The sequence below is a fragment of the Malaclemys terrapin genome, chromosome 2, assembly GCF_027887155.1.
Source record: "Malaclemys terrapin pileata isolate rMalTer1 chromosome 2, rMalTer1.hap1, whole genome shotgun sequence".
Lineage (NCBI taxonomy): Eukaryota > Metazoa > Chordata > Testudines > Emydidae > Malaclemys > Malaclemys terrapin.
Window position 1 is genome coordinate 45,913,093 of NC_071506.1, and position 16,373 is coordinate 45,929,465.

Below are 16,373 nucleotides of genomic sequence, written 5' to 3' on the forward strand. Positions count from 1 at the left end.
ACAAGTCTCAATGGAGTAATGGCCTCACTGAAGAAGCATTACAGTAAGCTTATGTGAACTTGCAGTTTGTATGTAAGAACTGTATGTGTTGAAAATTGATAAGAATGCTTTGTCAGAGTAATACAAGTATTTCTGGACCAGTAAACTTTTCAAAGTATTAGTTTTGGACTGGTGGCCAGAGAAGAATGTATCGCAGTAGTTACTGGCCATCCCTATCTTTTTAAAATTTAATGGCACATCAAGCCAAGTCATTATTCAGAATAATTAGTTCATTTCCTTTTAAGTTACAAAAGATTTAAAAACAAAGATCCTTGATACCTGAGAATTTTTCCTTCTCACTCGTACAGCTGAGTAACTATGAAAACTTAAGAGAGCTAAATTATGACCAAGATACTGTAGTACCCTGACCTAGAGCAGAACTTTTCTTCTTTTTAAAAACAGTGATGACAGACCTGCATGCTACAGAAATTCTAGGAGATCTGGTGGTGGTGTCCAAGATCACTAAGGGCATGGCTACACTTGCAGATGTAGAGCACTGTGAGTTAAACCAGCCCTCAGGAACCGCAGCAATGAAAGCGCTGCAGTGTGTTCACACTGTCAGCTGCAAGCGCACTGGCGTGGTCACATATGCGGCACTTGCAGTTGCGTTGGGAGCGGTGCATTATGGGCAGCTATCCCACAGAGCACCTCTTCCCATTCTGGCGCTGTGGCTTGTGGGAAGGGGATGTGGGGGTGCGGGGCATTATGGGTCCTGTCCCAAAGCCCCATGATTCATCGCTTCGCATCCCAGCAATCCCTGTGCTTCCGTCAACATTTGGCACCATCTTTCAACGTTTTTTTTGTACTGCGCGCTCTGTCTTCCCTTTCTGTCTGCAGGAATGGAGCCTGAACTGCTGAGGAATATGCTGATGGGTCACGAATGGCAGTTGAGTTACTCCTTAAGCTACAAACTGACAGTGAGGGGTCCGACGTTGATGTTGACTCGCATTACGCTTGTGACACAAGATTGCTTGTGGCATACACGGACATGCTTACCACAGTGGAATGCCGCTTTTGGGCTTGGGAAACAAGCACTGAGTGGTGGGATCACGTCGTCATGCAAGTCTGGGATGACGAGCAGTGGCTGCAGAACTTTCGCATGAGAAAAAACACTTTCATGGGAGTGTGTGCTGAGCTCGCCCCCACCCTGCGGTGCAAGGACACAAGATTGAGAGCTGCCCTGACGATGGAGAAGCGCATGGATATTGCAGTCTGGAAGCTGGCAACTTCAGACAGCTACCGATAGGTCGCTAACCAGTTTGGAGTGGGAAAGTCGACTGTTGGAATCGTGTTGATGCAAGTTTGCAGAGCCATTAATCGCATCCTGCTCAGAAGAGCCGTGACTCTGGGTAACGTGCATGACATTGTGGCTGGCTTTGCACAAATGGGTTTCCCTAACTGCGGAGGGCATGTTCCAATTCTGGCACCAGCCCACCTAGTCTCCGAGTACATAAATCGGAAGGGGTATTTCTCTATGGTTCTCCAGGTGCTTGTGGATCACCAGGGTGTTTCATTGACATTAACGCAGGCTGGTCCGGAAAGGTGCATGATGCATGCATCTTTTGGAACACAGGCCTGTTTAGGAAGCTGCAAGCCGGGACTTTCTTCCCAGACCAGAAGATCACCATAGGGGAAGTCAAAATGCCCATTGTGATCCTTGGAGACCGCGCTTACCCTTTAATGCCATGGCTCATGAAACCCTACACAGGGAGCCTTGACAGCAGCAAGGAGCGGTTCAACAACAGGCTGAGTCGGTGCAGAATAACTGTGTATGGGAAGCTGGACCTGGCCGATGACAACATCCCCACGGTTATATCCGCGTGCTGTACCCTCCATAACATTTGTGAAGGGAAGGGTGAAAGATTCACTCAAGCATGGACCTCGGAGGTTCAACACCTGGAGGCTGAATTTGAACAGCCAGAGAGCAGGGCTATTGGAGGGCCCCAGCGCGGGGCTGCAAGGATTAGGGATCCCTTGAGGGAGCAATTTGAGACTGAAAGCCACCGGTGGTGCCCTGCACAGGAGTGAAGTGCAGTGGTTCCAATGTTAGTAGGAATCTGTGTTTGCTATGTATGATACTCTGACTTGCAGTGCCTGTTTCTTTCCTGGGCTAAGGTATCTTTTACTTAATGCAATAATAAAGAATGTTTTCAAAGCCAAAAAATTTGTTTATTGAAAAGAAACACAACTGCTTGGGAAACAGAAAGGGCAAAGGGGTCGGGGGGGGGAATGGGAGAATCACAGATTTGCATATGTCCTGTTATCATACTGAGCCTTCCTGTCTGGAGTGCTGTGCAATGAGTGCTGCACTTCAAGCTGGCTAAAATGCATGGTGATGGGGGTTGAGTGCAGTGGGTATGGGTCATAGTTTGCAGGGTTGAGTGGCGAAGCTACAGGTGTTGGAGGCAGCTGGTGGTGATAAGAACCTGGATGTTGGGGAAAGTGGGTTGGAGGTGACATGGGGGCACAAGGGAAAGAGTTTTGGGACAAGGGCTGGGGGGTGGAGAGGGGAGCGGTGTGGAAGTGCTCTGCCTGCATTGCTACGAGCACCTGAATTGAGTCCACTTGGCGCTCCATGATACTTAGCAGCCGCTCTGTGCTTTGGTGCCGGCGATGTGCATTCTGCTGGCGGACCCTCCTTTTATTCTTCTGTCACTCCTGTGCTTTTTGATTTTCATTAAAGGACTGCTGCATTACTTCATGCAGCATGTCCTCTTTGCTTCTATGTGGTCGCTTCCTGATTCTTTGGAGTCTTTCGGCTGTTGATAACAAGGATACCTGGGATCTTAAGGTTGCATCTGTAAAGCCAAAATGCAACACTTAACAGATGCAGCATTGTTCACACCAGACAGAGCAATGATTCGGCCGTACTTAAGACAAGCACAGTCTACACAATAGCAGAAATTGCCTGTCCAAAGCGAGCGCACATAACCCACAGGAACCCCAAAATGGTGAGTAAGCACAGGATCAAGGGGGACTGATTGTTTCACGGCTGTACTGTCCTCTAGGATTCTGTGCCTTGGGGAGAGCCAACAGCTGCAGGGGGCCCCTGTACTGAACACTGTTCCCATATTTTCCACAGGAGTTCATCCTGGAAGATATCTCGCTGCTGAGGGTGACCTGGGAAGCAAGGGAGGGACTGCTACTATAAAGCGGCTTCCACCCTGGCCCATATGCAGCTTGCTGTGTGCAGCAATGGTCCCCCCACCCGTCACGGCACAGTGGCGCTGACATGTTAGCCTTACTGGGACAAGGAGCACAGTAGCTCTGCCAAGGAACCTGCGCAAGTGGACTGCCGAACTTCTGCATGAGACCTTTGAAGAGATCACTGAGGCCGATTACTGCGATGTGAGAGAGCACATCAATGCCCTATTCCGCATCTAGTCATGCATGCAGCCCTTACCCTCCTTGCCCCAAGAGCTTGCACCGAACAACTTCCTTCCCAAAATAAAAACCGCTTACCGGGCACCTCCTCTGGTGTTTGTTCTTCCCCAAGCACCGTCCGCGGCGACTGGCTACCTTCCTCCTGGCTTGAAAACAGCTCCTGGCTGCATGCAGCTCGAGATGCCAGGCTGTCTCCCTCCTCCTCAGCACCCTTACTCCCACTTTCCTCCTCCTCCTCCTGCCTTGTTGAACTGGGCTCTGAAGTGTCCATGGGGGTCTTCTGAGTGGAGGTTGGGTTGCCCCCAGGTATTGCATCCAGCTCTTTGTAGAAACAGCCCGTCATGGGGGCAGCACCAGAGCAGCAGTTTGCCTCGCGGGCTGTCGTAGGCATTCTGCAGCTCCTTCACTTTAACTCTGCACTGCAGTGCGTCCCGGTCATGACCCCTTTCCATCGTGTCCTTTGATATCTGCCCGAAGGTATCGTAATTCCTATGGCTGGAGCGCAGCTGGGACTGGACAGCTTCCTCCCCCCAAATACTGATGAGGTCCAGCACCTCACCATTGCTCCATACTGGGGATCGCTTGGCGCGTGGAGGCATGGAAAGATTCGCTGAGAGCACTCCACACCTTGCTGAGCAAACAGGAAGAGGATTTTCAAAATTCCCAGAGAATTTAAAGTGCAGGTCTGACGGTTGGTCACTTGAGGTGGATTACCAGGAGCGCTCTAGCCATGGAGTCTGGGCGCTCTACGTGCCTTGCCAGTGTGGATGCGTCATGAGTTAGGGTGCCCAGGGATGCTTTAATGCACTCTAACTCACAACTGTAGCCAAGCCCTTGGTTGTTACATGAGAGAAAGTCCATTGATAGTGTAAACTGTGATTAGTGTACATTAATGGTACTCCATTATCTAGCTGTAAAGCTACTGTTAATGTGTGTTGCCAGTGCATATGCTTCTGAAAATCAGAGTGCATAATGACCATTCTAACTACAGATGTGCTAAAAGGTGACAATATAATTGAACGTTAAGTGCTCCCTAAAATAGAATTTGACGGATATTTTCTCTTCCTAACATTTTTGTTAACTATTAAAGCCCCCCCAGTGGAACTGAACTTCACTAAACATGATTGACACTGCAGTGTATCTATCATTTAACTTTCAAAGAGATTCCTATGCATCAAGCAGGATGAGGCAGCTCATATAATAACCAGATCTATATTTAAAATAATTACAGTATCTCGGAATGGATGATCCTTAAGATGTAATTTTCAGGGAGCTATTATAAACTTACTTAGCAGCTGCTTGTGTTAAATCTCCAAAAACTCCTTTTAATTTTCACAAATATCATATCTGCTTCCTTTCTACACCTCAAAAAAGGCAGAGGAGGGGGATTTGGCTGTATATTTTAACTAATGTTCTTAGGCAGTGCCAGAGGCCCTGTGGGAGAAACACTTTTCCACTGATCATTAGGCTAGGAAAAATCATAATGTTCCAGAAGCCTGAGTCTATCAGAAAGCCAGCATGAGTGAAATTACCTCAGGTACTCCTGAGGGAATTCTGCTCCAAAAAAATTAAAAATTCTGTGCACAATATTTTAAAATTATGCAAAATTATGCAAATTTTATTTGTCAACAAAGGTGGAGGCTCCAGGGGAGCACCCTGGAGTCATTCCCTCCTCCTCCCCTTCCCCTTCCCCCTCCCCCTTCCCTCTCCCCTACCCCCAAAGACACGGATTTGGTGTTGAGGCTAAACTCTACCCTGACACAGTGCAAGGGCTGGGTCTGCCCCAGAAACACTTTTGAGCCCTGCTCCGTACCAGGTGTGGGCAGGAAGGCTCAGCCTGGCACGATGCAAATGTGGAGGGGCTTAGTGTGGAGGGACCCAGGTGGGAGTGAGAGGGTTCTGTGTGGGGCAATCTGGGTGTGGGTGGCTCAGTCAGGGGTCTGGGTGTGTGGGGATCTGGATGCAGGGGCAGTGGGACTCAGAAGGGGGGTCCAGGTGAAGCTGGGTGGGGCTCAGCAGGGGAGGTCAGGGGGGAGTCTGGGTGCTGGGGGAGTGGGGCATGCTGGATTGGGTGGTCCAGGTGCAGCTGGTTCAGGCTCTGTGGTGTGGGTTCCGGGTGAAGGGGGCTCATCGGGGTAGTCCAGATGCAGTGGGATGGGGCTTGTTGGGGGTTCGAGTGTGGGAAGCTCAGCGAGGAGTGGTGTGGGTTCAGGGGTGGGGTGTGACAGGTTCCCCCGTGGTGCCACCTGGAACTGGGGTACCACTGAGCCCTCTGACCCCCAGCCTGGGCTCCCTCTCACACTGTGCTGCTGTGACAAGCTTGCACATTCATCAGCATTCACACAGGTAGGGACACACCCAGTCACAAGCAAGCTCTCTAACTGCCAGCCTCCCAGCCTAGGACCCCAGAGCAGTACTGGCCTTCCCTCGTCATATCTGGCCAAGATATAGGTTTAACACCCGGTCCGCCTCTCCCTCAATGTGAAGAGGACCGTGCACGCTTGTGGTAACCAAGCTGAGATTTTCCCCAGACATCTTAGTCAAACGCACTCTGGTTTGGATTAAAACATAAAATGAGTTTATTAACTACAAAAGGATAGATTTTTTAAGTTATTATAAGTGATAGCAAACAGATCAAAGCAGATTACCTAGTAAATAAACAAAACTGCAAACTGAGCTTAACATACTAGATAGGTAGGATATGATTTAGCAAATTCGCATCCTGAGTGATAAACAGGCTGGCAGATTCTTAAGGCACAAGTTGCCTTGGTTTTGCAGCTTGGGTTTCCCAGGTTGTCATACACAGGTTAGAAATCCCTTTAGCCTGGGACCATCACTTCCCCCTCAGGTGTTTCCAGGTGTGTTGTTGTAGGGAGAGTTAGGTACCATTATGATGTCATTTCCCCCTTTTATATCTTCTTCTCACTTGCTGGAAAGCTCTTTTGCTGTGACGTGGGTCAAACCGTTCCCATTGTGTGGTGCTATCTCTGAGAGAATGAGGAGTCCTTGTGGCACCTTAGAGACTAAAAAATTTATTTGGGCATAAGCTTTCGTGGGCTAGAACCCACTTAATCAGTTTGTTAGTCTCTAAGGTGCCACAAGGACTCCTCATTGGTTTTGCTGATACAGCCCAACAAGGCTACCACCCTGAAACCTATCTCTGAGAGGTTTCTATTCTACACAGTTCCTGGGGTAATCCTTGTGTGCAGTGTGGATTTCCTCAATAAGACATTAACATTGTTTGGCCTTTTTACTGTTGTACCTGAAAGGCTACTTGTGGGTGTTTTCAATCTCACAACATGTTTCAGTAACACATATGTAGACAAACTTCATAACTTCACATATGATGATAGCACATACAATCCAATGAGATATTACTGTGTAGCAGATCAAAACTTTTAGAATGATACCTAATAAGGTATACTTTGTATAAAACATATCCTAATTACATGACAGTGGTGAATATTGGAATGCCAGGGTGTCACATGGGGGTACAGATGCATGGGGAGTCGGTGGGGGAGCAGGTCCCATACAGTGACCTCTTCCCCTGTGGCTGAGGAGCGATGGGGGCAGGAAGTATGGGGTGTGTGCGGAGCTTTCTGCATCCAGGGGAGGTTTCTGGGAGTGGATCTGACCTGACCTTGGCTGCTCCTTTCAGGGGAAGAACAAGTTCCAATTTCCCCAGCCAAGCTGGGATTAGCCGCTGAGCCCGATAGAAGGTAGGGGCCACCAGCCGGGGCATAGCCCCCCCCCCCCCAGCAGTGATTTACCTCTTTGCCAGGTGCTCTGGGTGCCAAAAACAACATCCCTGCAGTGCTGGGGAGGGGCATGTGACCGCCCTTGCAGCTTCCCTGTCAGACAGTTATTTTTCTGTAGGGAAGCAAAGAAATCTGTGGGGAACCTGGATTCTGCATGCGTGCAGTGGTGTAGAATTCCCCCAGGAGTAATTCAGGCTAAAAGGGAAGGGGAAAACCCCAAAACTGACTTGTAATTAAAAATCCCAGTTCATTAGTCAACTCATGTGTCTTACCTGAAGATGAAAATTTGCCACCCACCTCACTTTCTTTGTAAATTCCAGCTAATGTCAGGAAAACAGGATAGTACCCCCACCAAGTCCATTACTCTACTAAATTCTGTCTCTGTTCAGTTAGTTGTGTTCTGTGCTACACTTGGCTAATATGTTCTGCAAACCTACTACTCCTGATTCATATCAATTCTAAACTCTCTCTTCTAATATGGGGCTCTCAAGAAGTGACATTTGAGTAGAATATAAACCCAAATCTACTTCACCATGCTGTGCACATGCATATGTGGAATAACTTATTGATTATTCTGTGCTTTGTTCTGTCATTCTCTGATATGAGGCCTTGATGCTGCAAATATCTATGTTTTGATGCTTATACTGGAAGCACGTGAGTAGTCATACAGAAGACAATAGGACCACTTGTGCTTAAAGTTGAGCACAAGCTAAAATGTTTTCAGGATTTGGGCCTAAATTGTAGATTTTGGGGGGCAGTAGTCGTGTCTGTCTGTACTAGTATTCCAGTGGACTCTGTAAAATAAATATGTTGAATCCGGTTTATCCATTAAGCCACTGGAAAACTGTTTTTCTGCTCTACATGTTAATGTGAGAAGCATCTTTTATCACCAGCCAGAACAGGGGAAATGGGTAGTTCTTCAAGAAGTGTCCCTGTCGGTGCTCCGCTTTAGGTGAATCTGCACCCCTGTGCTTGTAATCTGAGATTTTCAGTAGCAGTGCCTGGTTGCATCACAGACATGCTCTTCCGTCTCGTACCAACTCTGGCGGTTACATAGTGTTTTGGGACCCCCTTGCCTCCCTCCTCCCCCCAGTTCCTTTTCTACCACCCTCTGCTTGAGATGGAGCATTTGGCAGCACCTCTGAGATTTATCTTTAGCCTATCTTAACTTTTGAATACTAATTAGTTAATTAGTAGTTAGTTTACTACCCTACCTCTTCCCTGTTTATTCTTAACATTTCTCGTAACTTAGGAATTTAAGTTTCAGTTATTAGGAAATCCCTCAGTATAGTATAGTTACCCTCCTTCACGGGAGAAACACTATTCTAAGGGGCATTCCCAGCTCCCTGGGTTTTAAACGTTGCCAGTCCTCAATCCTGGTGTCTGACGGGCACTCACATTGTGTCTGCTGTCTTGGCGGTACACACATAGCATAAAAGTGCTCCCACTGCCACAATCTCAAGGCTCATGTCAGGAAAGCAAAACAAAGAGAAGGTTATTCACTCTGTATAGTAACTGAGGTTCTTTGAGATTGGTGTCCACATGGGTGCTCCACTGCGCCCCTGCCCTTGTAAGCAGAGATTACCTGCATACAGATAGCGTAATCATAACTGGCAAATCATAACCTTTTTGTAGACATCTTATTTGACCTCCTTTGTACATGATTTAGTGCAACTATAGGACCTTGGTTGCAACAATGATCTATATGGTCACAATTCATGTCAATAACGTCACACCAACAAAAGTCAACATTCACACCTGTGCAGAGATTGGAGTTCATTGGGGCCTACCTCGATTCTCTGGAATCTATAGCCTGTCTGCCCCGGCACAGATTTACCACTCGTCAATCTAATACTATAATGCAAGCCATCACATAGACATTGGCCAGGACCTGCCTCTGACTATGAGGCCGTATGTCAGCAATCACATTTGTTGTCAAGCACGCCAGACTGCACATGTGATGCCTGCCAGGCTGGCTCAGGACAGTATATATTCCACACACAAACAAGCTTCTTACAATGCCAAGCAAATTAAAAAAACTGTCTACACTGATGGCCTCAATCACACAATATCTGTACAGGAGTTCCCTTCGCATGCCCCCACCCCTCCCTCAATGATACTTACAACAGATGCCTCTCTGCTAGGTTGGGGGGCACACCTGTGCAACCATACGATCAAAGGGTGTTGGTCCCCATTGGAAGCAACATTACACATAAATCTACTTGAGCTGCGAGTAGTGTGCAATGCATGCTCACGCTTCCTACCCATAATCAGAGACAATTCCATAAAGGTGCTGATGGACAACGTCGCTTGTATGTTTATACAAAATGCCAAGGAAGGGCATGGTCGTACTTCCTATGCACAGAAGCGATGCAATGTATTGAGGCATCTGCCACAACATCGACATCTCAGCCTCCTACCTACCAGAATGCCAAAACACCATAGCAGATGCATTGAGCAGAACCTTTTCACAAGACCATGAGAGGGAAATGAACATCAGGGTACTGCTGAACATATTCAGATGCTGGGAGTTCCCAACTATAGACCTCTTTGCAACAAAACACCATGAGCCCATACTTCTGCTCCAGAGCAGGACTGGGAACCGTTCTCTTGCTGATGCCTCTGTCCACAAATGGGATACACATCTACTGTATGCTTTTCCCCCGATCCTTCTCCTAGCCAGGATCTTACACACGGTAAGGACTGACAACTCCAGAGTCATCTTAATGGCTTCCATATAGTCCAGACAAATATGGTTTCCTTACCTCCTGAAGATCACTTTGTACCCACCACGCACTCCACTTCTACCTCATCTCCTGTCTCAGGATGCGGGCAAGTTTACCACCCGAACCTAGCAAGACTCCACCTGAAGACATGGCTACTCCATGGTTCCAAGACCGTGAAATGACCTATTCAGAGGAGGTAAGGGACTTCCTTTTAAACAGCAGAAGGTCTACTACACAATATACCTACCTTCAGAAATGGAAAAGATTTCATACATGATGCCAGAACAGTCAAACAATGGCAACTACCTTTCCTCTACCTCTGGTATTGGATTATGTACTAGAACTTAAGAAATCAGGTCTTTGGTTGAGTTGGATGAGAGTATACCTTGCGGCACTCACAGGATTCCGCCACCAAGAGGACGACTTCTCGATCTTCGCCCACCCTACCACCAAAGGTTTTCTCAGTGGTCTCTGCAACTTCTACCCTGAAGTACGAGCCCCCCACTCCATCATGGGAACTCAGTCTGGTGCTGCGATGCCTTATGGGGCCCCCTTTTGAACACTGGTGACGGGCTCACTTCTCCACCTCTCCATGCCTTCCTAGTCATTATAAATTAATGACACATTATCACATCCGCCCAAAGAGTGGGAGAACTGGGACCCTCATGGCACATCACCCATACTCAATATTTTTCACAAATTTACCATATGACTCACACCCCAAGTTTCTACCTAAAATAGTTTAGTCATTCCATTTGAATCAACCCATCCATATCCCATCGTTCTTCCCAAAACCTCATGGGAACAAACAAGAAGCAATGCTTCATACCCTGGGCATCCAAAGGATGCTAGCATTTTACATTGAAAGGACAAAGTCTTTTAGAAAGTCACCAAAGTTATCCCTGTCCATCATGGAACGATCTAAGGGAGACGCCATATCCAAAGGCTGTCAAAATGGATCTCCGGCTGCACTGGCTTTTGCTATCACCATCAACAAATACAAACTCCGCTGCAGACCCACACACACTCCACCAGAGCTTTCTCTACATTGATAGCCTTCCTCAACAATGTGCCCATTGTGGACATCTGCAGAGTAGCAACTTGGGCCTCTGCCCATACATTCACACAGCACTATGTCGTATAGCTGGACTCGACATCAGATGCTATACTGGGCCTTGCGGTTTTATCATCCGCCCAGACTGCAACCCCGAAGCCCCTCCCTTCCAGAGAGGGGCACTGCTCTACAGTCACCTAAAGTGGAGCACCCCCATGGACACTTTTTGAAAAAGAGAAGGTTACTCATGCTGTGCAGTAACTGAGGTTCTTCGAGATGGTTGTCCCTGTGGGTGCTCCACTACCCACCCCTCTACTTTAGAGTTTTTATGCTAGAAACTGTGATAGAGAAGTTGGGGTTGGTCGCACAATGCTATGTAACTGCCAGAGGTGGCACGAGATGGGGACAGCACATGTGTGACCCAACCAGGCGCTGCTACTAAAAATCTTTGATTACAAGGGCAGGGGCGCAGATTCACCTAAAGTGGAGCACCCATGTGGACACCCATCTCAAAGAACCTCAGTTACTACACAGGGTGAATAACCTTCTCTTTGTTTCGCTTGATGAAAAAGTGTGTGTGTGTGTCTGTCTGTGTATGCACATATTGCTGTTTAAAGATATGTAGCACAGTCAGAGTTAGTACATGTTTTTCATCTCTTCTAATACATGTACCTTATCCCTGTTTAGAAGGACCACTTGTAGTAGTGAGTAGGTTGTGCAGGGATGCTTGAGACATGGGCTTCTGCTGAGATTGTCAATAAGGTATCTGTCATGGTGATAGTTTTTATGATCTGGTTATCACTTCAGTAGAACTGGCACTTAGACCACCAAGTCATTACTGATGGTAATGACTCTAGGTCACACTTGACCTGTGCCAGATTTAGGTAAGGATTATCAAAGGAGCCTGAGAGAGAGAGAGATGCCCAACTCCATTGAATTTGAAAATCTCTGCTTTAAATCACTGATCCAGAAATGAGAGGCTCCATATACTGTTATAAATCCCTTGAAAGATCCAGTCCCTCCTTTCCCCATTTTATAAGTAGTTATAACAGCAGTAAAGAATTACAATATATTTTGACGTCCTGCCTTCAAAAATTTATTTTGAAATAAACAAAGTAGAAATAAATTGCAGTAAAAGCTGCATAAAACATATAAATCTGAATTTTATAACTTTGTTTCCCCCCTCATTGTAGTTTTTATCCTCCAGTTGATGAGCCTGCTATTGGCCCTGAAAAATTGGATCTGTCTATGCGTCATGAAAGAAAAATTATCTTCAGAGGCAAAACCTTTCTGTTCCTAAGTGCTAAACAGGTAACTGGTCTCTGGGTTGCAAAGATGTAAAGACAATATTGATCAAAGTATTTAAAAGATACTTTGAAACAGAAAACGTATTAAATTAGTTTTGTTTGTAAAAATGCACCAATTAGAATTCAAATGTAACATCTTGTATGCTGATAGTGTATTGAAACTGCACTCATTCAGAAGATATGTAATAGGGAGTGAAACTTTTGTGGGGGCCTGCCACAGATGTTCAAGCATCCGTGGAACTTGATCTTGATTCGGAGACGTTGTCTTAACCCATCAACAGAAATTGGACCTCAGCCCTTCAATCTGTGTCTTTTACTCACTTTTGTTTAAAACATTGAGTCATCTCCCTTCACCTACGGAAACTATCCACGAATGTCTGATTCCAATTGGTATGCTCTGAAAGTCCACAATCCTCTGAGTATAGAAAAACAGTTGTGCTCGTGCAGTTTTATATCAAGCTTATCGGCTGTGGAGTATCCTAAAACTATATCAACTTTGCCCATATGAACTACTGGACAATCTCTGTTTAAAGAGAGGGCTCTCTGCTTGCAGAAGCCTGGATAAAAAGCTGCGTTTTTTAACAGTTTTAGTTGAATATACATACAGCTGAAATCTGTACGTGAAGAGTAGGGTTAACCTATTCCATTTAGGTTGGTCACTAAAAATGCCTTCGGTTGGGTGCAAAAAACTAATTTTTTGGTCTTAGATTGCAAAACTGGGCAAGAGAGTTTAAAGACTATCTTAATTGCGCCTAGATGTTGCCTACCTGTGCTATTGTATATGTGTGCCTCTTACTTTTTTAAACAAATGAGAAATATAAATGTTCATGGGACTTTACAGACATAAGACCCTGCCTCTTCCCTCAGGATCTTAGAGTCAGAGGCCCAAGTCCTGCAAAGGAATCTGCAAGTGCAGATCATTACCCCATGTGGATTCTCACTGAAATAACTGAATTCTGCACAGGAAAGAAAAGTCTGCATTTTCAGAACTTTTTACAGGATCAGAGCCCAGTTTGAGACAAGGTCTAATGAGAAAAATACTGATGAACACATGATGGCAACTGGCGGGGAGGTGGGCAGGAATCAGAAAACTTGCAATGGTCTCTTTTGATATTGTCTCTCTGATGCCAAACATGCTTAATAGAGATTTGAATAATCACTTGCACTGGTAGTATAAGCTTGTGCATGTAAGCACGTTGCTCCTGGGGGAATTCTGCGCCACTGCGCAATGCAGAATTCTGCAGAAATTAACATGCACGCAGAATTTCTTTTCCCCCACTGAAATGGGCTGCAGTGTTGCTGGCCACCATTAGGGGCTGCTGGACCCAGCAGAGCCCAGCTTGCACACAGACGACACTGCCGGGGGGAGGGAGCCTGAGGGTTCCTGGCAACTGCAGTTCCCAGCATACCCTAAGGGAAGGAGACGGCAGTGTGCAGGAAACTCCATGCAAGCCTGGGACCAAGCATCAGGCTGTTTTTTCCCTCTGGATCCCTGGGATGGGAGGGCCACAGCTGGGCTCGGGGTCGGGGGGGGGGGAGGAGGGCGCTGTCTGGGCTCTGGGGTGGGGAGGGTGTTTGGGTGTATTGATTGGAGGGGGCACCATGGCTGCGCTCTGGGGGGAAGGGGTTGTGGGTGTGTGGGCTCCCGGCTGGGCTCAGGGGGACGGGGAGCAGGTAGGGGGTGGGAGGGGCAGAGAAATAGGAACTATGTTGTCATAGGGGTTTCTTTAACTCTCTACTCCTGGGGGAATTTTTGTGTGTGTCTGTATTGTTACAGACATACTTGCTGACAAGTATTTTGAAATAAATTACCAAAATAATAGAAACTGGTGTGATTATGTAGTGTTATTTCGACAAATAAAATTTACAGATTTTTGCAGAATTTTAAAATGTGTGCAGAATTTTTATTTATTTGATGCAGAATACCCCCAGGAGTAGCAGATGTGCATTTTACTTAGAGCTGGCTGAAACTCAGGATTTCCAATTTGCGAGAAATTGCAAATTTTGAAATTTGGTTTTGTTCTCTCACTAACAAGATCCAGAAGAAAATTCATTTTGGGAATGCTGTCACATGGTATTTCTGAAACATGGCATGTTCCCTGGGACGTGGCAGCTGCTGACTGAAACGAACATTCTTGACAGTTGCAACACTGCTGTTGGGTATTATTCACTAGCAGTGGTGAAACTGACAGGAGTGTCCATTTCAGTCAGTAGCTGCCAGGTCTCCCAGAGTATGTCTACAGGGGGATAAAAAACTTGGCCGCTGACCTGGGTCAGCTGACTTGGGCTTGGACTCTGGGGCTAAAAAATCGCTGTCTAGATGTTGGCAGCCCAAACCCAAATGTCTACGCATCAATTTTTAGCCCCATGAGCCTGAGTCAGATGACCTGGGCAGCTTCAGCTGTGCCATGGGTCTCTTATCCCTGTGTAGATGTACCCTCAGGGTCTGCAGCTCCAGGGCAGACTGACCATGCCCACTGCCTCAGGACTGGGAACCCCGGTGCTTCAGAGTTCCCAGGCCAGCCGGCTCCCAGGGCTGATTGTTTGTCAAACTGAACCATTTTCTCAAGACAATGTGGGTTTGATGATCAGACATTTTCCAACAAAATTCTTCATCAGAAAATTTCTAACGGGGTTTAGATTTCCTCAAATTAATATAATTCTGATTCTAGAATAGGTTCTGATATTATTCAATATTATTGTTGCTTCAGTAAAAAGAATACTAATGGATCTGACTAAATTTAATCTGTTCATTAAATTGCATTTTCTTTCTTGATTTTTAGCATAAGAAACTGAGTCCAGCAATTATTCTTGGAGGGGGAGAAGCAAAACTGTTGCCAGAGAGAATAAAAGAAACTTCTTTACTGTTAGCTCCTGAAGTTTGTGTCATTGATGCAGGATTAACTAACTCGCAGGTCCCAACGTCTGATTCAGCGAGAAATTGGATTGATTCCATTATCACCGTGTTACAAAGGTGAAATAGATTCTTTTACTTTAATAGAAATTTCAGAAAATTTTAGCACTAATTTGGATTAGTTCTTTGTGTACGGATTAAAGATGGGATTTTTTTGGAGAGGGTGTCTATATTGCTCAAGAGTCTTACAAAATTTAATGAAATATTGACTAAAACTTTTGGGGGAGGGAAGGATTGTGTCTTCTTAGAGAATTTTGTCTAAGAACATCCAAATGAATCACAGTTAATTGGACTTTGTTCAGTTAAAGTGTCAGTTTACTTTTTCCCTTGACCAACTGTTTGCTGTCTATAATATAAAAAGGAAAGTCAAGTCCTTTCTTGTTCTACTATTTAAATAAAAAATAAAGCTATGAATAAAAGGATTGTGAAAAATAGGAGAGAAAATCTATTGGTTAAATAGACACAAGTGCATTTCTCAACAGATGAATAGGAACTACTTTCAAAATAAACTCTTACGGAATACAAATAAGATCACAGGAGCAGGGGCTGTCCTATGTTTTTATAAAAAGAACAGGCGTACTTGTGGCACCTTAGAGACTAACAAATTTATTAGAACATAAGCCCACTTCTTCGGATGCATATAGAATGGAATGTACATGAGGAGATATATATACACACAGAGAGTACCCAGAAGTCACCTCCTACAAGACAGGCCCAACAAAGAAAATAACAGAACACCACTAGCTGTCACCTTCAGCCCCCAACTAAAACCTCTCCAGCGCATCATCAAAGATCTACAACCTATCCTGAAAGATGATCCCTCACTCTCACAGATCTTGGGAGACAGACCTGTCCTCGCTTACAGATAACCCCCCAACCTAAAGCAAATACTCACCAGCAACCACACATCACTGAACAAAAACACTGACCCAGGAACCTATCCTTGTAACAAAGCCCGATATCAACTCTGTCCACATATCTTTTCAAGTAACATCATCATAGGACCTAATCACATCAGCCATACCATCAGGGGCTCGTTCACCTGCACATCTACCAATGTGATATATGCCATCATGTGCCAGCAATGCCCCTCTGCCATGTACATTGGCCATACCGGACAGTCTCTACGCAAAAGAATTAATGGACACAAATCTGACATCAGGAATCATAATACTCAAAAACCAGTGGGAG

The 16,373-nt window shown here is 45.8% G+C and overlaps 1 protein-coding gene across 5 annotated transcripts in view; it reads left to right on the forward strand.

Moving 5' to 3' along the window:
• The window catches only part of NBN (nibrin), a 72,905-nt gene that overhangs the window by 20,048 nt on the left and 36,484 nt on the right, over positions 1-16,373 (forward strand). For all 5 annotated transcript variants that reach the window (XM_054018844.1, XM_054018845.1, XM_054018847.1 and 2 more), the window contains 2 exons: positions 12,155-12,272; positions 15,052-15,242. In XM_054018844.1, coding sequence (XP_053874819.1) covers positions 12,155-12,272; positions 15,052-15,242 — 309 coding nt within the window. The remainder of the gene's footprint in view (positions 1-12,154; positions 12,273-15,051; positions 15,243-16,373) is intronic.